The 18,309-nt window shown below is 43.4% G+C and overlaps 1 protein-coding gene across 2 annotated transcripts; it reads left to right on the top strand.

Moving 5' to 3' along the window:
- Window positions 1-109: 109 nt before the first annotated feature.
- On the top strand, window positions 110-16,591 carry CNOT9 (CCR4-NOT transcription complex subunit 9). Of its 2 annotated transcripts, none has more exons than XM_060263044.1 (8): window positions 110-387; window positions 3,919-4,098; window positions 4,771-4,886; window positions 6,685-6,794; window positions 10,053-10,162; window positions 10,971-11,069; window positions 13,213-13,304; window positions 14,946-16,591. In XM_060263044.1, the coding sequence occupies exons 1-8, from the start codon at window positions 364-366 to the stop codon at window positions 15,112-15,114; spliced, it is 900 nt and encodes a 299-aa protein (XP_060119027.1). In that variant the 5' UTR covers window positions 110-363; the 3' UTR covers window positions 15,115-16,591. The 2 variants fall into 2 exon arrangements, with proteins under 2 accessions (XP_060119027.1, XP_060119026.1); XM_060263043.1 differs by having other exon boundaries at window positions 14,940-16,591.
- Window positions 16,592-18,309: the final 1,718 nt, after the last annotated feature.

Below are 18,309 nucleotides of genomic sequence, written 5' to 3'. Positions count from 1 at the left end.
GGAAAGGTGAGGGAAATCAACGGAGTCGTTGCGTCATCACGGCGACGCGCTTTTAGAAAACGCGTCCAGAAAACGAAGTTAGATAGGACGCAGGCCTAGACGCTCGTGCCTCTACGCATGCGCGATCTTGAATTTGTTGCGTGTGCGGGGTTTTTTTTTTTAAACATTGGTTCAGAGATTTCTCTGCGCATGCGCTCGTCGGGTCTCCTCGGGCCTACTGCTTGTGCCCGGAGAGAGGTCAGAGGTCACGGCAGTGGCAGGAGCATCCAGAGAAGAAAGAGGCGGCGGCCTGTAGGTGGATCCATCATGGCGGCGGCTGAGATAGAAGTGGCTTCTTGAGCTCTTGTGTAGAAGTTTTCGACCATGCACAGTTTAGCGACGACTGCGGTAAGACTAGGCCTGTTGTTGTTTTCTCCGCTGGGGGCAGAGGAAGGGGCCCGCCTGATAATACAGAAGTCTCTCCAGCGCGGGTTCTCTCTTTCTCATTGGCTGGTGAAATTGGGGAGGGGGTATTGGCAGAGAACAGGTTATTACACATTTCCCGCAAATTAGGGAATGCTTCCCCCCCACACACACTTTTTTTTCATCCCTCCCTGCAAGGACTTTTGTTTGCTTTGAGGAAAGAGAGCCGATGGCACTGTTTTTGCAAGGCAATGTTACTTGCAAGAAAGCTGCCCATTGGGAATTATGTTTCCAAGATTACAGGCCAGTGTGTGCTATTCAGGCATCACCTTAGTAGTAGCAGAAGATGAATTTTTATGCCGGAGATCAAAGCATAAATGAATTATGTCAGACCTTCCTTTTTTTAAAAAAAAAATTCAGAGTGCACTGGAGAGTAAAAATACAGGAAATTGGTGCTCTTCATGGGGTATTTACTTGCTTTTGTCACTGAGGCAAATTTTCTTGCAGAGGAGCATCTAACATTTGGTGTTCCATGTGTAATGTAAAACCCATGGCTCTCCAAAAATTAATGAGATTTGATTTATAGCACTAATCTATCAACCCAGGAGAGGCTAATAGGCTTCTATTTTGCCCAGTAAGACCAGTTTAGTGAATCTGCTTTCTGTTGTAAAAGTCAGGAAATTAGTGATCTCTGCTGGTTGTAGTGATCTCTACTGATTAATGGCAGAGAGTGTGTCAACTTCTGGGCAGAATTAGACATTACAAAAAAAAAAGTAGCCCCGTGGTATTGCACCTTTGCCATCTCATAACATATAATAACGTCATAAAATAGTAGTGCAGCATAATGTTACAGCATTGCATGTTTCTTTTACTCAATGTTAAGAGGAGAGGGAACCACACATAGGTTTGCTATGTTTGGTTTCAACCAATGAGGTGGTTTTCTGGAAAAAATTGAGTTGGAAAATTTTTGGATACAAACTTAAACAGTGTTAGCAAAAGAAAACCAATACTCCATGTACCAGTACTGTGGTTTATCCATGCTATGGCCTACATTTAGTCCATCTAACCTGATTGATTTGTAACCCAACAATATTGGCAACTAGAGATGAACAGAGGCTGTTTTTGCATATATGGAGGTGGAACTATTTTTCCCCACAGAAAAATAATAAAATGTTGCATCACAGATGGCAGCCCTATTTTCTTTGCCATCTCTACAACAGTGTGCCTATATGTAGCGATGTATTTTCTCCACACTTATGTTTTAGCATTTTGTTACTTGTGTGAGACTTAGCAGACTTGAAGCCATACTACCTCAAAGAGTGGACAGCTAGATTTCATTCAGCAGTTAAAACAGGAATTAGTTTAGTTATTGCATTCATTTTTAGTTGTTCACTCTTGGAGTTCTGGAAGTTGCGTAATGAGTAGGATGATACAGTTTATGCCACTGGAAAAATAAATGTTTCCATTTCCATAGAATATAATTATAAAATGAGTCCTCTTTGAAGTGGCCGTAAAAATTTCTCTAGCAAAGTACCTCTTTATTTCTTAAGAGCAGCATTAAATGGCTGCAACTAGTGAAGTTTGTCTTACAAAGACAATGCTGTGAATAAAAGTAGCAATTACCTTGCAAGAACAGTTTCTTATGATCTTATTGTCTTCATCTGGTTTCCTTTACTTCTGAAAGGAATGAAGAAAAGAGAAACAACTGTAGCTTTTGCTGCTTCTTTTGATTTCGCTGCCCACCCCTTTATCTGTGTCTGAGTTTGTGAGCCTGTTGCTCTGACTGGAAGTCAGCTAGTGAACGTCCTTCCTAAACAAGACCTGTACAGCATTAATCCTCAAAGCTAAAATAGAATTTGGCATCTGAAACAATAGTCAAATATACAAGGACCCCAGAGTAGGAAGAGTAGATCCAGATCAATAGAAATGTAGCTCTGCTGCTTTGGGCATAGGTCTAACCTGCAGCAGAGTGGAAGCTGATAAGGGATACAGAGTATGCTGAAGCATTGTTAACCACTAGGTGATGGCAGGTTTAACCTGCTTCCTCAGTGCTCACTTTCACCAGACTAAAATTTATAGTATGATAAAAATTTGTTTAATCTGGTTCCTAACCTGCTCCAATTTTCCAGAGTTTTACTCATGTCTGTTTAATAATCAGGAAGAGTTGCCACTTCCATTCCCCATAATTAATGAGACCCTGCTTTTAGGTGAGGTAAAAGTTCCTTTCCGCTTGAGTGCCAGAGGCTATCCCATCAGAAGGTGAGGCAGAGTTAATGACTGATATAGGTCATGCAAGAATGCTACTCAAAATCCCATGCAGAACACTGAGCCCATGATGGCCAAACTCTCCAAAGAAATTTTGGTCTTTTGTGTCAGTGTACCAAGGGGTAGGAAAGGTCCCCTGTGCAAGCACCAGTCGTTTCCGACTCTGGGGTGACGTTGCTTTCACAGCGTTTTCACGGCAGACTTTTTACGGGGTGGTTTGTAATTGCCTTCCCCAGTCATCTACGCTTTCCCCCCAGCAAGCTGGGTACTCATTTTACCGACCTCGGAAGAATGGAAGGCTGAGTCAACCTTGAGCCGGCTACCTGAAAACCCAGCTACTGCCGGGGATCAAACTCAGGTCGTGAGCAGAGTTTAGGACTGCAGTACTGCAGCTTTAAGCTCTGCTCACAACCTGAGTTCGATCCCCAGTGGAAGCTGGGTTTTCAGGTAGCTGGCTCGAAGTTGACTCAGCTTTCTGTCCTTCCAAGGTTGGTAAAATGAGGACCCAGCTAGCTGTGGGGAAAGCATAGATGACTGGGGAAGGCAATAGCAAACCATCCTGTAAAAAGTCTGCCGTGAAAACGCTGTGAAAGCAACGTCACCCCAGAGTCGGAAACGACTGGTGCTTGCACAGGGGACCTTTCCTTTCCTACCAAGGGATAAGGAAAACTTCTTATTGCACACTGTCAGTTTATATAAAGCAAAATGATTAACTGTGGTGTTAGGTAGTCAGGACTGCTATCTGGCAGCGAAGTATTTGGAAGCCTGTTTTTCTTTCACAGCAAAATATTCCGTGCTTCTCCCCCAAGTCCAGACAGTCTTTTTTGTGTGTGCTGATATTTTGTTTACCTTAAATCTATGTGTGCACTCGCTGAGAAGGAAGCCCCATTGTACAGTCACTTCTGAGTTTACATGGAAGCATCTCCTGATTACTCTTGTTTGTCCTTGAAGCTTTCCATGAGACAGTATTTACATGGAGCCAGTGTGGTGTAGTGGTGGAATCTAATTTGGAGACCCAGGTTTGACTCCTCCCCATGAAGCCAGCTGGGTGACCTTGGGTCAGTCATTCTCTTAAGAGCTCTCTCAGCTCCACCTACCTCACAGGGTGTCTGTTGTAGGGAGAGGAGGGGAAAGGGTGTGTAACCTGCTCTGAAAATCCTTTGGGTAGTGAAAAAGAGAGATATAAAAAAAACAACTCTTCTTCTAACAACTTGTTTTTTATTGATCTTACATTTTTTCCTTCATTCAAAGCCTGTGCCAACAGCGCTGGCCCAAGTTGACCGAGAGAAGATTTATCAATGGATTAATGAGCTTTCCAGCCCTGAGACTCGTGAGAATGCACTACTGGAGCTTAGTAAGAAGCGAGAGTCAGTACCTGATCTTGCCCCAATGCTGTGGCACTCATTCGGCACAATTGCAGCACTCTTACAGGTGAGTAAGATGCCTCCTTTGACAGAAATAGCATGCCATATTACATTATGAACAATTTATTGGGCAACAGCCTCTATTATGTCTCCCATATGGTTTGGAAGCTAGTATTCTTAACCAAGTGAATTAACTATGATTCAGGAGGTTCAGATCTTACTCTTACTTTCTTTCAGCCCCCACAATGTGGGGCACTACTGGCATATGCAACTTTGAATCCTGATAGTGCTATTTAAATGCATAATGTTGATTGACTCATTAAACATGTATATATCCGCTGTCCTGGAGGATGGCAGTGAAGAACTTCAGCCAGCTTAAGCAGTAACATTTTGTACAGTAAATTTGTATTCATAGGGGAATGGTTGGATGCATTTGTGTTGCAGCTACTGTGCAGAGTCTTTTGAGCTCCCACAACGAGTTCTGAAGAAGTGCACATGTACAAGAAAGCTTATACATTCAATGAAACTTTGCCTATCTTAAAGGTGCCCCTGGGCTTAAAACTCTGTTCTAGATCTTCACAGTTTGTGTGGGCAGCTTACTTGAAATTCTTCATCAAAATGAAAGTTTAGTCATAAAGGCAGCGTGAGGATTTTACAGCTCATGGATATTGAAGGATGCATAAGAGGATAGAATTATTTTCATGCAAATATGTTTTCTCTTCTATCCCCCCCATGCCAGGAAATTGTAAATATCTATCCATCTATAAATCCACCAACTTTGACAGCTCATCAGTCCAACAGAGTCTGCAATGCTCTGGCTCTTCTGCAGTGTGTTGCATCACATCCAGAAACTAGGTAAGTGTATTCCATGTGCTGGTTCTCTGGAAAAACAGTTATTTTACAAACAAATTTTTAAAACTGAGATTAGGGGAAAGAGAATGCAGTGGAGGCTATGATCACTTTCATCTGACAGAGCAAATAACAGATCTTAAAGAGTAGCCCCACAGATTTCCCTATTGTCTGCAAGTATGGCTGTCTCATAATGTGGGTTCCGCTTCAGTAGGCTAATTAGTTACAAACTGTACAATTGGTTCCCAGTGGAACTTTTGATTGTTATCTTTTAAAACTAGCAGACCCTTGTACTGCATAGCAAGCCGTGTGTTATAGGAGTGTACTTCTAAATTAGGTAGAATCAAAGCCTTGCACAGGAACATGAAAAACTTACAAAGATTAATTTGGGGGTGTATTCATTATCCCAGGTCAAATCCCATGTGTTGTGGGGGTAATAAAATGTAACCAACCCCTCCCCCTTTCAGTGGAGGCATTGGACTGTAAATACATAAGGTGAAATGTTCATTTTTAAGTAGACTGTATCCATATTAACACACTTCAACTTTGTTGCTTATAAAACTGTAATTTTATTTTATATCTGAAACAAACACTCTTGAATAGAAGATGGTAGAAAATGAACACACTATGAAGAAAGGCATTGTTATTAAACACATTCTTGGGTTATTTTCTTTCCCAAGAACATGTCTCTATATGATGAGGTAAATGTTCTGCAGAGAAAGCTCACTGTTTGTGCCAGCCGTCTGACACGATAACATTTCTCTTCAGGGCTTCCATGGGTCGGTTTTTCTTTGCAGAAATCATAGGACATTTTTCGTTCTAGCCCATTACATTGGTTGGGATAAAAAGGGACCGCAGCAGTGAAAGCAGTATTGCTGTACAGAAAGAAAGCTAAGTGGTAATTGGCTACAGTTAGATTGTTTACCAGTGTGCCAGAGTCTCTTCCCAGAAGGACAAAAACATATACCATATTTGCTGGCGTATAAGACTACTTTTTTGCCCTGAAAAACATGCCTCCAAGTGGGGTGGTCATCTTATACACCGGGTGCACTTCAGTTGGGATAGACATAGCTGCCCATAGTGGCCTTCCGATGCTCGCCCGGTGCCCATAGTGGCCTCCCGATGCCCGCCCACCTCATTCTACATACCGTCCAGTATCACGTGGTATCCAGCACGGCCGCTGCGGGTCATCAGCGTGGCTGCAGCGAGCATCAGCAGCGAGACAGGGGTGCCAGCCTTTTCGGCGTGACCGGCCCGTTCTGCTCGGCGGGAAGCAGCGCGCTCCGGCCCGCCCCTTGTCTGCACAGAGCTTGCACATGCGCACTTGCACACTAGTGCCGGTCACAGGGAGATGCAGGGGCGGGCCGGATGTTCTTTTACCTTTTATTTGGTGTGTGGAAGGTGTGCGGAAGAGGGGGTAGTCTTATGCAGCGAGTATATAACAAACTCTATATTTTGAGTGGAAATGTTGGGGAGTCGTCTTATACGCCCAGTCGTCTTATACGTCGGCAAATACGGTAGCCATTTCTCTGAATTTTGCAAAAAAGAAAAAACTGCAAAAGAGATTGGATTTTCCCCATTTTGTAGCTCTTGCTTGCACAGGTAGGTGGTGAACCCAGCCCATCATAATGTTTTTGTTATTCAAAACTGCCTTGGGAAGTTTTAAAGTGTCAACCAAAATCCAGGAGTAGTTTCTCATATTGTCTGTGTTAGACCTTGTATAGATCTAGGCTGCTGTGTTGGTAGATATGTCTGTTCAGTATTTGTGTTTTGCTCAGAAGCCATTTTTTTCCCCCTTCTCTAGGTCAGCCTTTCTTTCTGCTCACATACCCCTTTTCTTGTATCCCTTCTTGCATACTGTTAGCAAGACTCGCCCCTTTGAGTATCTGCGACTCACCAGCCTTGGAGTCATTGGTAAGTAGCTACTCTGATGCTGAGAATACTGTTGGCTTTCTTTTGAGAAACTCAGTAGCTTGGTTTCTTCAGTTAGAAGCACAAAAAACAGTATCCCCTTGACCTGGGGTGAACTCTTGTGAGAGATGCTTATTGGACAAATCATGTGAAACTATATAGCAAGCTGTCAGTGCCAGAAAGAACTTCTGCATTGTGGTTCAGTAGTTTGCCACATATACTTTCCAGAAACATTGTCGCAATGTGACAATTCAGACAGGAATGGAGTGGGATCAAGAGTTAGAATGCCTGCAAGTTTCCATTCCACTTTTAATTGACTAGTTCTTCCCTTTAGTTTTCCTCCAGGATTATTTTCCAAATTAAGTTGGGAAAATATAGAATGTATGGTTTGTATCCATTAAACCAGGGGTCCTCAACCTTTTTAAATAGGGGGCCAGTTCACTGTCCCTCAGACTGTTGGAGGGCCGGACTGCCGTTACTGTACAAGGCCGTGGGCCGTCAGTTCTCCGTCTTCTGCATCTCTCTCCCTTCCCCACACCACACACCCCGGCCTGGGAACTCACCTCACCTCGGTATCACCTCACACTCTGTCTCCGCCGCCTCAGCCCAGTGCCGGAAGTGTGCGTTGCTAACGCGAGTTTAGGTCGAACGTCACTTCCGGTCTGATTTTGCCATAACCCGGCGGGCCGCATAAACGTCCTCAGCGGGCCGCATCTGGCCCGCGGGCCATAGGTTGAGGACCCCTGCATTAAACCATGATTGGTGTGAAGAATCTGGAAGTCTTCCTCCTTCTGCTGCAACCCACTGAGTCCCTTGGACCTTCAGAAACAAGGTGGAATTTTTACAGAGGGAGAGGGGATCCATTAAAATTGTCAGAAGGGCACTTGTGACAGGGTACAAGCTGCTTCAGGATGGAAATCTGGTGTTTAGAGGAGCTTGAAACTTCTGATTACTAAACTCAGCCCAAGCGTGCACTTAAATGAACTTCGTAAATTCAAAAACAATATGCAGTACTTCCTAAAAATTAAGAATCTTGCATTGATTTATAGCCTCAAGAATAGCGTGTTGTAATACTCTTGGTGTTGGACTAGCTTTGAAGAATATTTGGAGACTTCAGCTGGTATAAAATTCATTAGACAGGGACTGAAAAATTCATTAGACAGGGGCTGGGATGAGAGAGCAGAGGCTGTGAGTAAAGGGCAGGGGATTGTTAGAGAAGATGGGTCCTTTACTTTATCCTTTGCACAAGGCCCACCATTCAAGGAAACTCACAGCATACCCATCTTTCAGTCCCTCTGGCAGGAATTGTTTCAAGGTGGTAACTACTTGCTAACCAAAAGCCCTACCGTGCAATGGCCTTGCTTGCTTTCCTGGAACAGGGTGTGGAGATACATTGGGGAAGGGTGCTCCCAAGCTCCTGTCACTGGTTTAGTAATATTTTGACAAATGTTGGGTGATTAGCTTTCCATAGATACATAAATTCCACAGATCTCAGTCATTTAAAACAGATCAAGGTAAAAGTGGGGCTGCCTTTGAACTTGACCCGGAATCTGCAGCTGGTGAAGAATGTGACAGTACGGTTTCTGACAGTGACGCTTGTGAGGGCTTGCATTTAGCCAGTGCTCTGCCAACTGCACTGGCTGCCTATAGAGTACCAGCTTCAGTTCAAGTTAGTGTTGGCCTTTAAAGCCCTATACAGCCAAGGATCTGCCTATCTCAGGGACCGTCTCTCACCATACGTGCCCTGAAGAGCTTTGCATTCAGTGGATCAACATCTTCTAGTTGTCCCTGGCCCGAACGACATCTGACTAGCCTCAACTAGGCCCAAGGCCTTTCAGCCCTGGCTTTAGCTTGGTGGGACAAGCTACCAACAGAGATCACAGCCCTGCAGGAGCTGTTGAAATTCCACAGGGCCTATATGACTGAGCTGTTCCATCAGACTTTCAGTTGAGGCAGTGGGCATCCAAATTTTTCTTTCTTTTGGCTTCCCCTCAAGTTGCCTGTGGCCAACATCATGACACCACTTAGAAGAATACATTATAGTGTCACTACCAAGGCAGTGTCCTATAGCATTTTTATTAACCCTGTTTTAACTTTTAATCTTAAGTGATATCTTCAATGTTTTATTGTTTCTATGTCATGGTTTGTATGGCTTGTAACCTACCCTGAGTCCACTCATAGGGAGGACAGGATATAAATTGAATAAATGAATTAAAATAAACAAATGTAGTTGCCAGTCATTGGAGAGTTCACAGAAAACATCCTGAATCCCAAACAGTTACAGAATGGCTTAATGTGCAGGAAAGTTCTTATGTTCTATAGTTGGGGGGCGGGGTCTGTGTTTCAAGTATTTCAGTGATTGAGGGAATTGTTCACACAAAGATGAAGAAAGGCCTGCAAGATCTTAATAGAAAAAGTTCTGTATTTGCTTTCAGGTCCTAGATTGGCAGTAGTTTGGTCCCGTTGGTTCATCTTCTATCCTCCAGATTCTGTTCTATACCGAGAGAATGAAATGTTGAGTAAATCTTTTTGGAGGAAGATGTCTGTCTCTGAAGAAGTGTGCATGCACATGAAAGCTTATACTTTGAATAAAATTTTGTTGGTCTTAGAGGTGCCACTGGTCTCAAACTTTTTTCTAATCTGTTAATAATTCCCTTTGTGGCCCAGACAATGGCCAGTTATCTATTTAGACTAATAACATTAGCTACATGAGAACCAAGAACAGCAGTCTTGCACCATTTCCATCGTCTTTTTGTTACAAAATTATACCAGTATTTAAATAGAACAAGGCTTGAACATATGAAGCTGCCTTATACTGAATCAGACCCTGGGTCCATCAAAGTCAGTATTGTCTTCTAAGACTGGCAGCGGCTCTCCAGGGTCTCAAGCTGAGGTTTTTCACACCTATTTGCCTGGACCCTTTTTTGGAGATGCCGGGGACTGAACCTGGGACCTTCTGCTTCCCAAGCAGATGCTCTACCACTGAGCCACCATCCCTCCATTTCATTAGCTTGGATTTCATTAGCTTGTTTCCTATAATTTTCCTTGTATGAGGATAATGATTAAAATATGAATGGCATGTGGGGAAACCAGGGTTTAAAGCCTTATTCTGCCGTGAAGCTCACTGAGTGACGTCGGGCTAATCCCCAACATGCCTAATGGGGTTGTTGTGAGGATAAAATGAAGTGAGAGAGCCATGTATGCTTCCTCTTTAGAGGAAGGGTAGGATAGAAATATTAAAAATATGTATTTTTTTTGTAGGGGCCTTGGTGAAGACAGATGAGCAAGAAGTAATCAACTTTTTACTGACAACGGAAATTATCCCTTTGTGCTTACGCATTATGGAGTCTGGCAGCGAACTTTCCAAAACGGTATTGCTTTTAGTGTAATGAGCTGATTGTAGGTTCTTGGCTGCTTTCTCTTTACTTTCCAGTTCATCATGTACATCATGTTCCTACATGTAGCAGACCTGTTTGCCGCACAAGATTAGTTGGCTGTTTTCCTCTGGGGAGCAATTGCAGATGTATCCTCTTCAGATTGTCATGATGATGCCTTCTTTCCCGTTTTGTGCTCTGTTTTCATCCAACATACTTTTATGCTTGCCACAGCACCTCAGCGCAATGCACCTTAAGTCCAAATTATTCTCAGGATCTATTAGGAAAGAAATCATTGTTTAAGTGCAGTCCACGTTTCAGCATTACATGAGTTATGTGGCCATGTGTGCTTCCTGGGCAATCTTCATGCCCCATTTCATGTTCTTCATTACCTTCTCTATTTTTTTTTTATCCTTATATTAGGTAACTGATTTTAGTGACAGTAGAACAGTTGCTAACCAGTCTATACCATTGAAGCTCATGTCTCACCTCACCATGGTTTGGTTTTTGTTCCGTATAGTTAAAGCAATCAAAAGATTTAAATTTCCTTATCTGTGGTATCAGGTAAGACGTTTAGCTCCACCGCTCTTTGTTGCTGTTGTGCACCAGGCAGCATGAAGTTTGTACTTAATATCATAATGGCTAAGACTTCTTTTCCTAGGCTAAAATGTTCTTTGACCAATCCTTTCTAGCTTCTAGCTTGACCCCAAGTTTTTTATGTATTTAGGATGTGACGGCCCATCCAGATATTGTATACTGAAGCAATTCAAGTACTTGTTCATCCCTACCTTCTTCTGTCTTTCAGGTTGCAACTTTTATTCTACAGAAGATCTTGCTAGATGATACGGGGCTGGCTTACATCTGTCAGACTTATGAGCGATTTTCTCATGTTGCAATGATACTGGTAGGCTGCTCTGCTTGTAAAGTTGTTTGGGGGAACTAATTGGTCTCTTGGGCGAGATGTAGTGCACAGCATTTTAACTCGTAGAGGTCCTAACATAATTAGACTAGTGCAACAGTTCGAAGAAATTATAACAAACCTACACACTGTTTCTTTGACGTTCTTGCTGCTGCTGCTAACAGCCAGGCTTACTGATGTTTAAAATTTCTAGCCTTTTCAGCTGGGTATGCATTATTTGCTTACACAAGCATATAGATTCCTTAGATTGGGGTGTCAAACTCATTTGCTATGAGGGCCAGATCTGACCTAAATTAGAGCTTAGGTACCTATTGAAGATTAGAGCTTAGGTACCTATTGAAGATTAGGTAGCAGAGATATAAACTTTATAAAGAACACAAACAAAATTAAAGCTTTTTTTAATTTAAAAAAACTTAAAATAAAACATGCTTAAAACATTAGCACTTGTTGGTCTTAAAAGTGCTTTCTTTTTCTCCCATTGGATCCAGAAAACTGGGCAAAGGAAGCTCTGGCTCTTTACTTCCTTCTCCAGGCAACCAGGGGCTTGGCTCAGTAACTCTGCTGTGTGATTGAGAGAGCCTGGCAAAGCAAGCTTTCCCTCCCTCCCCAAGGGAGGAGCCTCAACCAATGGAGAAAATAGGGGTTTTGCTCTGTAGCTCCTGTGTGATTGAGCAAGCCTTGCAAAGCAAGCTGTTATGCAGAAGGAAGCAAGAGAAAGGGAGAAGGAAGCAGATGACAGCCAGTTGTTCAGGGGCCTGATTGGAGCCTTCTGGTGGCCTGATTTGGCCCCTGGGTGCATGTTTGACAACCCTGCCTTAGATAGTTGGGTGTACTTCATTGCACTGTTGCTTCCTTATCCAATTGAAACACTTCATATTGTTTACTTGTGGTCTAAGCACTATTTAATAAAGACCTTGAAAGGAATTAAGGTCAAATGGAAATAAGTGGGTTTTGGTACCTCTTGGGGTTGTAGTTTTTTAAAACATGCCAGAGAATTTGAGTAACTAGAATTATGTGCTGAATAATTTAGTGTTGGGTTTTGGGGTAGTAGAGTGCTGTGATTCAATTGAAAGCACAGTAATCAAAATTGAACAATTATAGGTATTTACTCACAAATCCAAACAGCACTAAATTCCAAAGTAATATACAAAAAATCATACAAGAAAAGATCCATCCACAACGCACGCCACTCCTACTGTACTTTCTGTGACCAACGTCCAAGTATAATAAAGTTTATTTGTGAAAAGTCCAATGACTGGAGAACCAGTCCAAAAATCATTTCGGACCAAATAGCTCTTCTTCCAGGGACCGTCTTCTCAAATAATAAATGCAGTAGGTAAGTAGTGCTGAAATTCAATTGCTACTCTTCGTTATGTATAATTTCTCTGTAAAAACATGTATCAAAGTTTTTTCCATCTCCACTGGTCAATCGGATACAGTGTACAAGACCTTTTCCTGTATTATTTATTGTATATTACTTTGGAATTTAGTACTGTTTGCATTTGTGAGTAAATACCTATAATTGTTAAATTGTTAAATTTTGATTATTGTGCTTTCACAGAGAGAGGTTTGGTGATTATCTGGACAATAGTTCCTCCATGGTCCCAGCAGCTAGCGCCATGATTCAATTGAAGTCAGAGCTTGCTGTATCAAAAAATATTGGTCAAGTAGTCTGCAGAGTTAAGGCAGCGCTCTCAATCTGCATTTAAGCAGAGCTCTTGTAAATGAGACTAAATTGGTTGGAGAGATTTAAATGATCATTAATTACCCAGGAAATTAATTCTACCCTTCCAGATTTGAAATAGGACTTCTAATTATTTTAATAGGACTCCTAATAAATTTATTATTATTAATTGCAATGGTAGCTTTTTTGTTTTCCGAGTTGGGCTAGAACAGAAATCCTAGGGTCCTACCTCTGTTTTTGCTATTACCAGTGATTGTTGCAAGGGAAGTAAAAATTGTACAGGCAGAAGCATGTATCCCTCAATAAGTTTATTTATGCAATGCCAGCAAGGAGCTAAATTATTCCAGGGGGTGGAGTGCAATTAGCAAATTTGCAAGCAAATGCATTTAGTCTTCCATACATTCCCTTGTTCCAATGTTTCTTTCATGGTTTCCCTTCCCCCAGGGTAAAATGGTCCTGCAACTTTCCAAGGAGCCTTCTGCCAGGCTGCTGAAACATGTGGTCCGTTGTTACCTTCGCCTTTCTGATAATCCAAGGTAGACACCTTAGAAGTTTCTAGAAGTCTTTTGGCAGGGATGGAGGAATCAGTGTTTTCTTCTAGCCAGAAGCATTTGGTGGTACCTGGCAGAGAGCAGTAGGCCCAATTCCTACATATCCAGAGAAAATATATTTCTGGTGGTTTTCCTACAGTTGCCTAATAATCCCCAAATTGCTTTATTATAATGCACACTGAAATAAGTTGAATTGGGGCCTGGTTCTGTAATTGGTTGTACAGTTTACACACACAAGTTCAATAAAACTCCCTTCCTAGTTTCACATCACTCACAATATTGTAGGGAATAACTGTGCTCTTTCTCCCCTCCACTCCAAATTCTAAACATTTCTGCATTTATTTAGGCAACCATTAGTCCTTTTTTCTTCTAATCACTTGGTTCTTACAGAAAGACTGTTGGCTTTTGTCTGCGAGTATAGTTCTAATTAGGGATGGGCACAAACCAGGAAAATAGAGCCCCATTTCAGCTCGTGGGGCTGCATGAAGAAGAAGATATTGGATTTATATCCCGCCCTCCACTCTGAAGAGTCTCAGAGTGGCTCACAATCTCCTTTACCTTCCTCCCCCACAACAGACACCCTGTGAGGTGGGTGGGGCTGGAGAGGGCTCTCACAGCAGCTGCCCTTTCAAGAACAACCTCTGCCAGAGCTACGGCTGACCCAAGGCCATTCCAGCTGGTGCAAGTGGAGGAGTGGGGAATCAAACCCGGTTCTCCCAGATAAGAGTCTGCACACTTAACCACTACACCAAACTGGCTCTCCTTCATGAGTCTCCTGTTACTGAACTGGTTTATTTTGTGAGGTTTGTGGCTGGGTGAACTTGCCGCTTGGACTTCACTGATGCATGCAACGCTTTGCGTAAGCCATTTAAAGGGACATTCCCTTTAAATGGCTTATGCAAGATGTGCCACACATGGCTGAAGTCCAAGCAGCCAGTTCAGGAACTTCCAAGTGAACTTGCTGCTTGGCCATCCCTCTCGCATGGTGCACCTTGCAAAAGCCATTTAAAGGAGCATCCCTTTAAATGGCTTTTTGCAAGGTGCACTGCTGTAGCCTTGGCTGGGGCTCTGTTGTCCAACAGAGCCCGCAGAGGAGACAGTCCAGCAGGGAGAACTCTTCATGCAGTCTCAGTGGGGACTCAGCTGGACAGCCCAACAGAGCCCACAGTTCATTTCAGTGATCCCTTGGAAGCAGGGTGGAGCAAAAGGCATTGTTGAAATGGCTTGCATCTATTTCAGCCTAACAGCTGATGTGTGTTGCAGCCATTTCAGTGATCCTTCTCACTCCCCACTTCTCACCATGAGCCCCACAAACCTGAAAAACCACGTGGAGGGTCATGAATAGGGACAGGCACAAACCTCGGTTTGCAAATCATGGCCCAGTAATTTTTGTGACTTTTTTTGGGTCATAGGGAGATTCATGCCCATCCCTATTTCTAATGTTCCAGTAGATAGCTTGGGAAGGATGCGGAAGAGGATGCTGTTGATTAGCATAGGTGGGTTCTAACATTAAGAACTCCTACTGCCATAGCCTACAACCTACAGTATTCAGGAGGGGGGACTAGCTCCCCTGTTGTCCGTGTGAGTTTATTTGTTGGCTTCTTTCTTTCTTGTCTCCTGATGTAGGGCACGGGAAGCCCTCAGGCAGTGCCTTCCTGATCAGCTGAAAGACACCACTTTTGCCCAGGTTCTGAAAGATGACACCACCACCAAGCGTTGGCTGGCGCAGCTGGTCAAGAATCTGCAGGAAGGCCAAGTCACCGACCCCAGGGGCATTCCCCTTCCTCCACAGTGACAGCCAAGAAAGTGACCGAACCCAGGAGGAAAACAGCTCAGGTTTACAGAGAGCCAGGAACCAATGACCTCTTCCAGATCCTGTCAGGCATGCATGGGCAGCTCCTCGGACTGTCGATAGCCACCCGGACTGCAGCCCGTTCTATAGCAGCTTTTCACCATGCCTCTTGAGGATTATGACACCAGCAAACACAGTTGGGACAGAGAAGCCCTTTATTGGGTGCGGGCTTCATTGCAGTAATCAGTTGTGCAGCAGTTTTGGCGGAACCTCTGCCAATGGCATGTCTCCCTGTCTGGTTCAGTGTGGCAGGCTTGGGAAGTGTCCCTCAGTTTTTTTGTTATTCAGTGTTTACATGTGAGTTCAATAAAGGTCGGTCTGGTCATTGGACCTTAGGAGTACCTTTTGAGCTGCACGTAGCTCTAAACAGAGAAGGCGTGTTTACCTCTTTCCAACTGGGAAAATGCTTTTAATAGAAGAGACCCCCATTATTCCTTAGGACAGCTGTTGCGGTTTGGGAACCTTTGAGTTTTAACTCGCAGGGGGAGTAGGACAGTATAATATATGCTCATCTTTTTAAAAATTTCCCTGGTAGGTTGGAAGGCAATGATTTCCTGGACTGTATTCCTTTGGCCAAACGTTAGAGCAGCCCCTGCCTCTGACTGTATATGATCTGGTGTCAAATATTCCACCTCCACTCCCTTCCTCATTGATAAGATCCAGAACGCTGCCCAAACATTCCTCTACGGTTCAAGCTGCGTCAGAGGGGAGAAGTTACTGCATGTGTGCCATGGCTCAGCCACCACCAAGTCATAAGGCCTTCACTACGTTGCAGCCAATGCCTCTGGTTAGTATAGAGTTAATGCTACGAGTGAGCAGACAGCACAGGGACCAAGAGGCATTTCAGACAGAAAAGGCTGGAGGTATTTTAGTCTCGCTGGCTGGCAATGGAAAGTGTAATGGCTGCAAAACTCAAGGGCTCTCGTGCTCCCTATCCTGTTTTTACCGCGCTGCCAGGCTAAGTGCATCCAATTCATTGAACCTAACCCCATTTGTTGGCGTCTCTGCCTTGGCTGAGGAGCCATTAAGCAGTCTGCAAAGGCAGCCTTTTGCCTGCCCTCTAAAGAATAGAAGCAAAATAAAAGAAGGGGGGGGGAGGGTGTACGGAGAAGAAATAACCCAGGCTGTCTGTCAGTTGCTCAACAGCATTGGAAGCAGGTGGCTTCTGGGCCCTTGCCAGAATTCTTGGCCTCAGCACCTGCTGCTGTTTTGGGTGGGAACATATCTTACCTTTTAAAAACGTTGCTGGTAGCTGGCCAGACCATGCCAAGAGTGTCTTAACACTTTCCTCTCTTCATGAACTGCTTTTGCTTTTGCAGCGGGTCCCAGTTTTATAACAGCTTCGTCTTTCCATCCCTTCCTTGAGTGGACTTTGCCAACTGCTTCTGTTTTGTAACTTAAATAAAAAAAATAAGCCAAATGAATCTGGATCCTCTTTGACTTAATGTCTTGGAAGGAGGAGGGTGGCAACATTATTGTAAGAGACACTATAAGGAACCTTTCTTTCACCACTGAGTGGCAATGTAGCCTCTGTGCAGAAAGAGGAGTTGTAGTGTGTTTTGTACAGGCTGGGTCCTCTTCATAGCTGAGATGGAAGCGGTTGTGTTGGTTAATTTGGGTGGCGACTGTTGAACATATGAAGCTGCCTTATACTGAATCAGACCCTTGGTCCATTAGAAGAAGAAGAAGAAGATATTGGATTTATATCCCGCCCTCCACTCCGAAGAGTCTCAGAGCGGCTCACAATCTCCTTTACCTTCCTCCCCCACAACAAACACCCTGTGAGGTGGGTGGGGCTGGAGAGGGCTCTCACAGCAGCTGCCCTTTCAAGGACAGAGGCTCAGAGCGGCTCACAATCTCCTTTACCTTCCTCCCCCACAACAGACACCCTGTGAGGTGGGTGGGGCTGGAGAGGGCTCTCACAGCAGCTGCCCTTTCAAGGACAACCTCTGCCAGAGCTATGGCTGACCCAAGGCCATTCCAGCAGGTGCAAGTGGAGGAGTGGGGAATCAAACCCGGTTCTCCCAGATAAGAGTCCGCACACTTAACCACTACACCAAAGTCAGTATTGTCTTCTCAGACTGGCAGCGGCTCTCCAGGGTCCCAAGCTGAGGTTTTTCACACCTATTTGCCTGGACCCTTTTTTGGAGATGCCAGGGATTGAACCTGGGACCTTTTGCTTCCCAAGCAGATGCTCTACCACTGAGCCACCGTCCCTCCCCGGTTCCTATCCACAGTTACGAAATGGGCTCAATAGTGATGTGTAGATCTGAGATGCATCTTTTTGGTGCAATAAAAATGAATATTCTACCAAGGATTATGTATCTGTTTCAAACTATCCTATTGTGAAAGATGCTAAACAGTTTGATAAATGGTGAAGGAAAATTTCAGAATTTGTGTGGGCCGGGAAGAAACCAAGAATTAAAATGAAAATTTTGACTGATGCAAAGGAGAGAGGTGGATTCCAACTACCAGATTTGAAATTGTATCATGAAGCAGTTTGTTTAGTATGGATGAAAGAATGGATAACGTTGTTAAATAAAAAACTTTTAGTACTGGAAGGCCATGGAAAAAAATTCGGCTGGCATGCATACTTGTATTACGGAAAAAAGAAGATGGATGGCCTTTTCTCTCACCATTATATAAGAAGTAGTCTACTAAATGTATGGATAAAGTATAAGAAATATGGTGATGAGAGGAGACCTTTGTGGATAGTGCCAGCTGAAGTGATAAAGTTAACGGCTAAAACAGCCAAAGAAAAACAGCTATCATACAACCAGTTACTAAAAATACAAAGTGGGAAAATAGAACTGAAAACTGCAGAAGAACTGATTGGTTTCAAATGCAACAAATAAAAAGTTTGGTGGAGAACCATATTAAAACTGAAGGAATAAGGAAAGAGCAAACAGAAATGGAAAGAGTTCTGCTTGGAGATAATGAGAAACTAATTTCAAAAGTATACAAATTACTTTTACAATGGTCTACAGAAGATGAAGTAGTGAAATCTCAAATGATAAAATGGGCAATTAATGTAAACAAAGAAATAAAGATGGAATCTTGGGAATATCTGTGGAAGAACTCTGTGGAAGAACTCTATGAAACTCGGAACATGTCATAATATTAAAGAAAACTGCTTTA

This window comes from Heteronotia binoei, chromosome 21 (assembly GCF_032191835.1).
Source record: "Heteronotia binoei isolate CCM8104 ecotype False Entrance Well chromosome 21, APGP_CSIRO_Hbin_v1, whole genome shotgun sequence".
Taxonomy (NCBI): Eukaryota; Metazoa; Chordata; class Lepidosauria; order Squamata; family Gekkonidae; genus Heteronotia; species Heteronotia binoei.
The sequence above is the reverse complement of the archived record's forward strand: the minus strand, read 5'-3'. Positions and strand labels throughout refer to the sequence as shown.

Bases quoted from the DNA above. Each gene is read 5' to 3' on its own strand.
- CNOT9 (XM_060263043.1), top strand. From the start codon at position 364: ATGCACAGTTTAGCGACGACTGCG. The intron at 4,099-4,770 runs GTGAGTAAGATG...CCCCCATGCCAG, and splicing joins CAATTGCAGCACTCTTACAG to GAAATTGTAAATATCTATCC. The intron at 4,887-6,684 runs GTAAGTGTATTC...CCCCTTCTCTAG, and splicing joins GCATCACATCCAGAAACTAG to GTCAGCCTTTCTTTCTGCTC.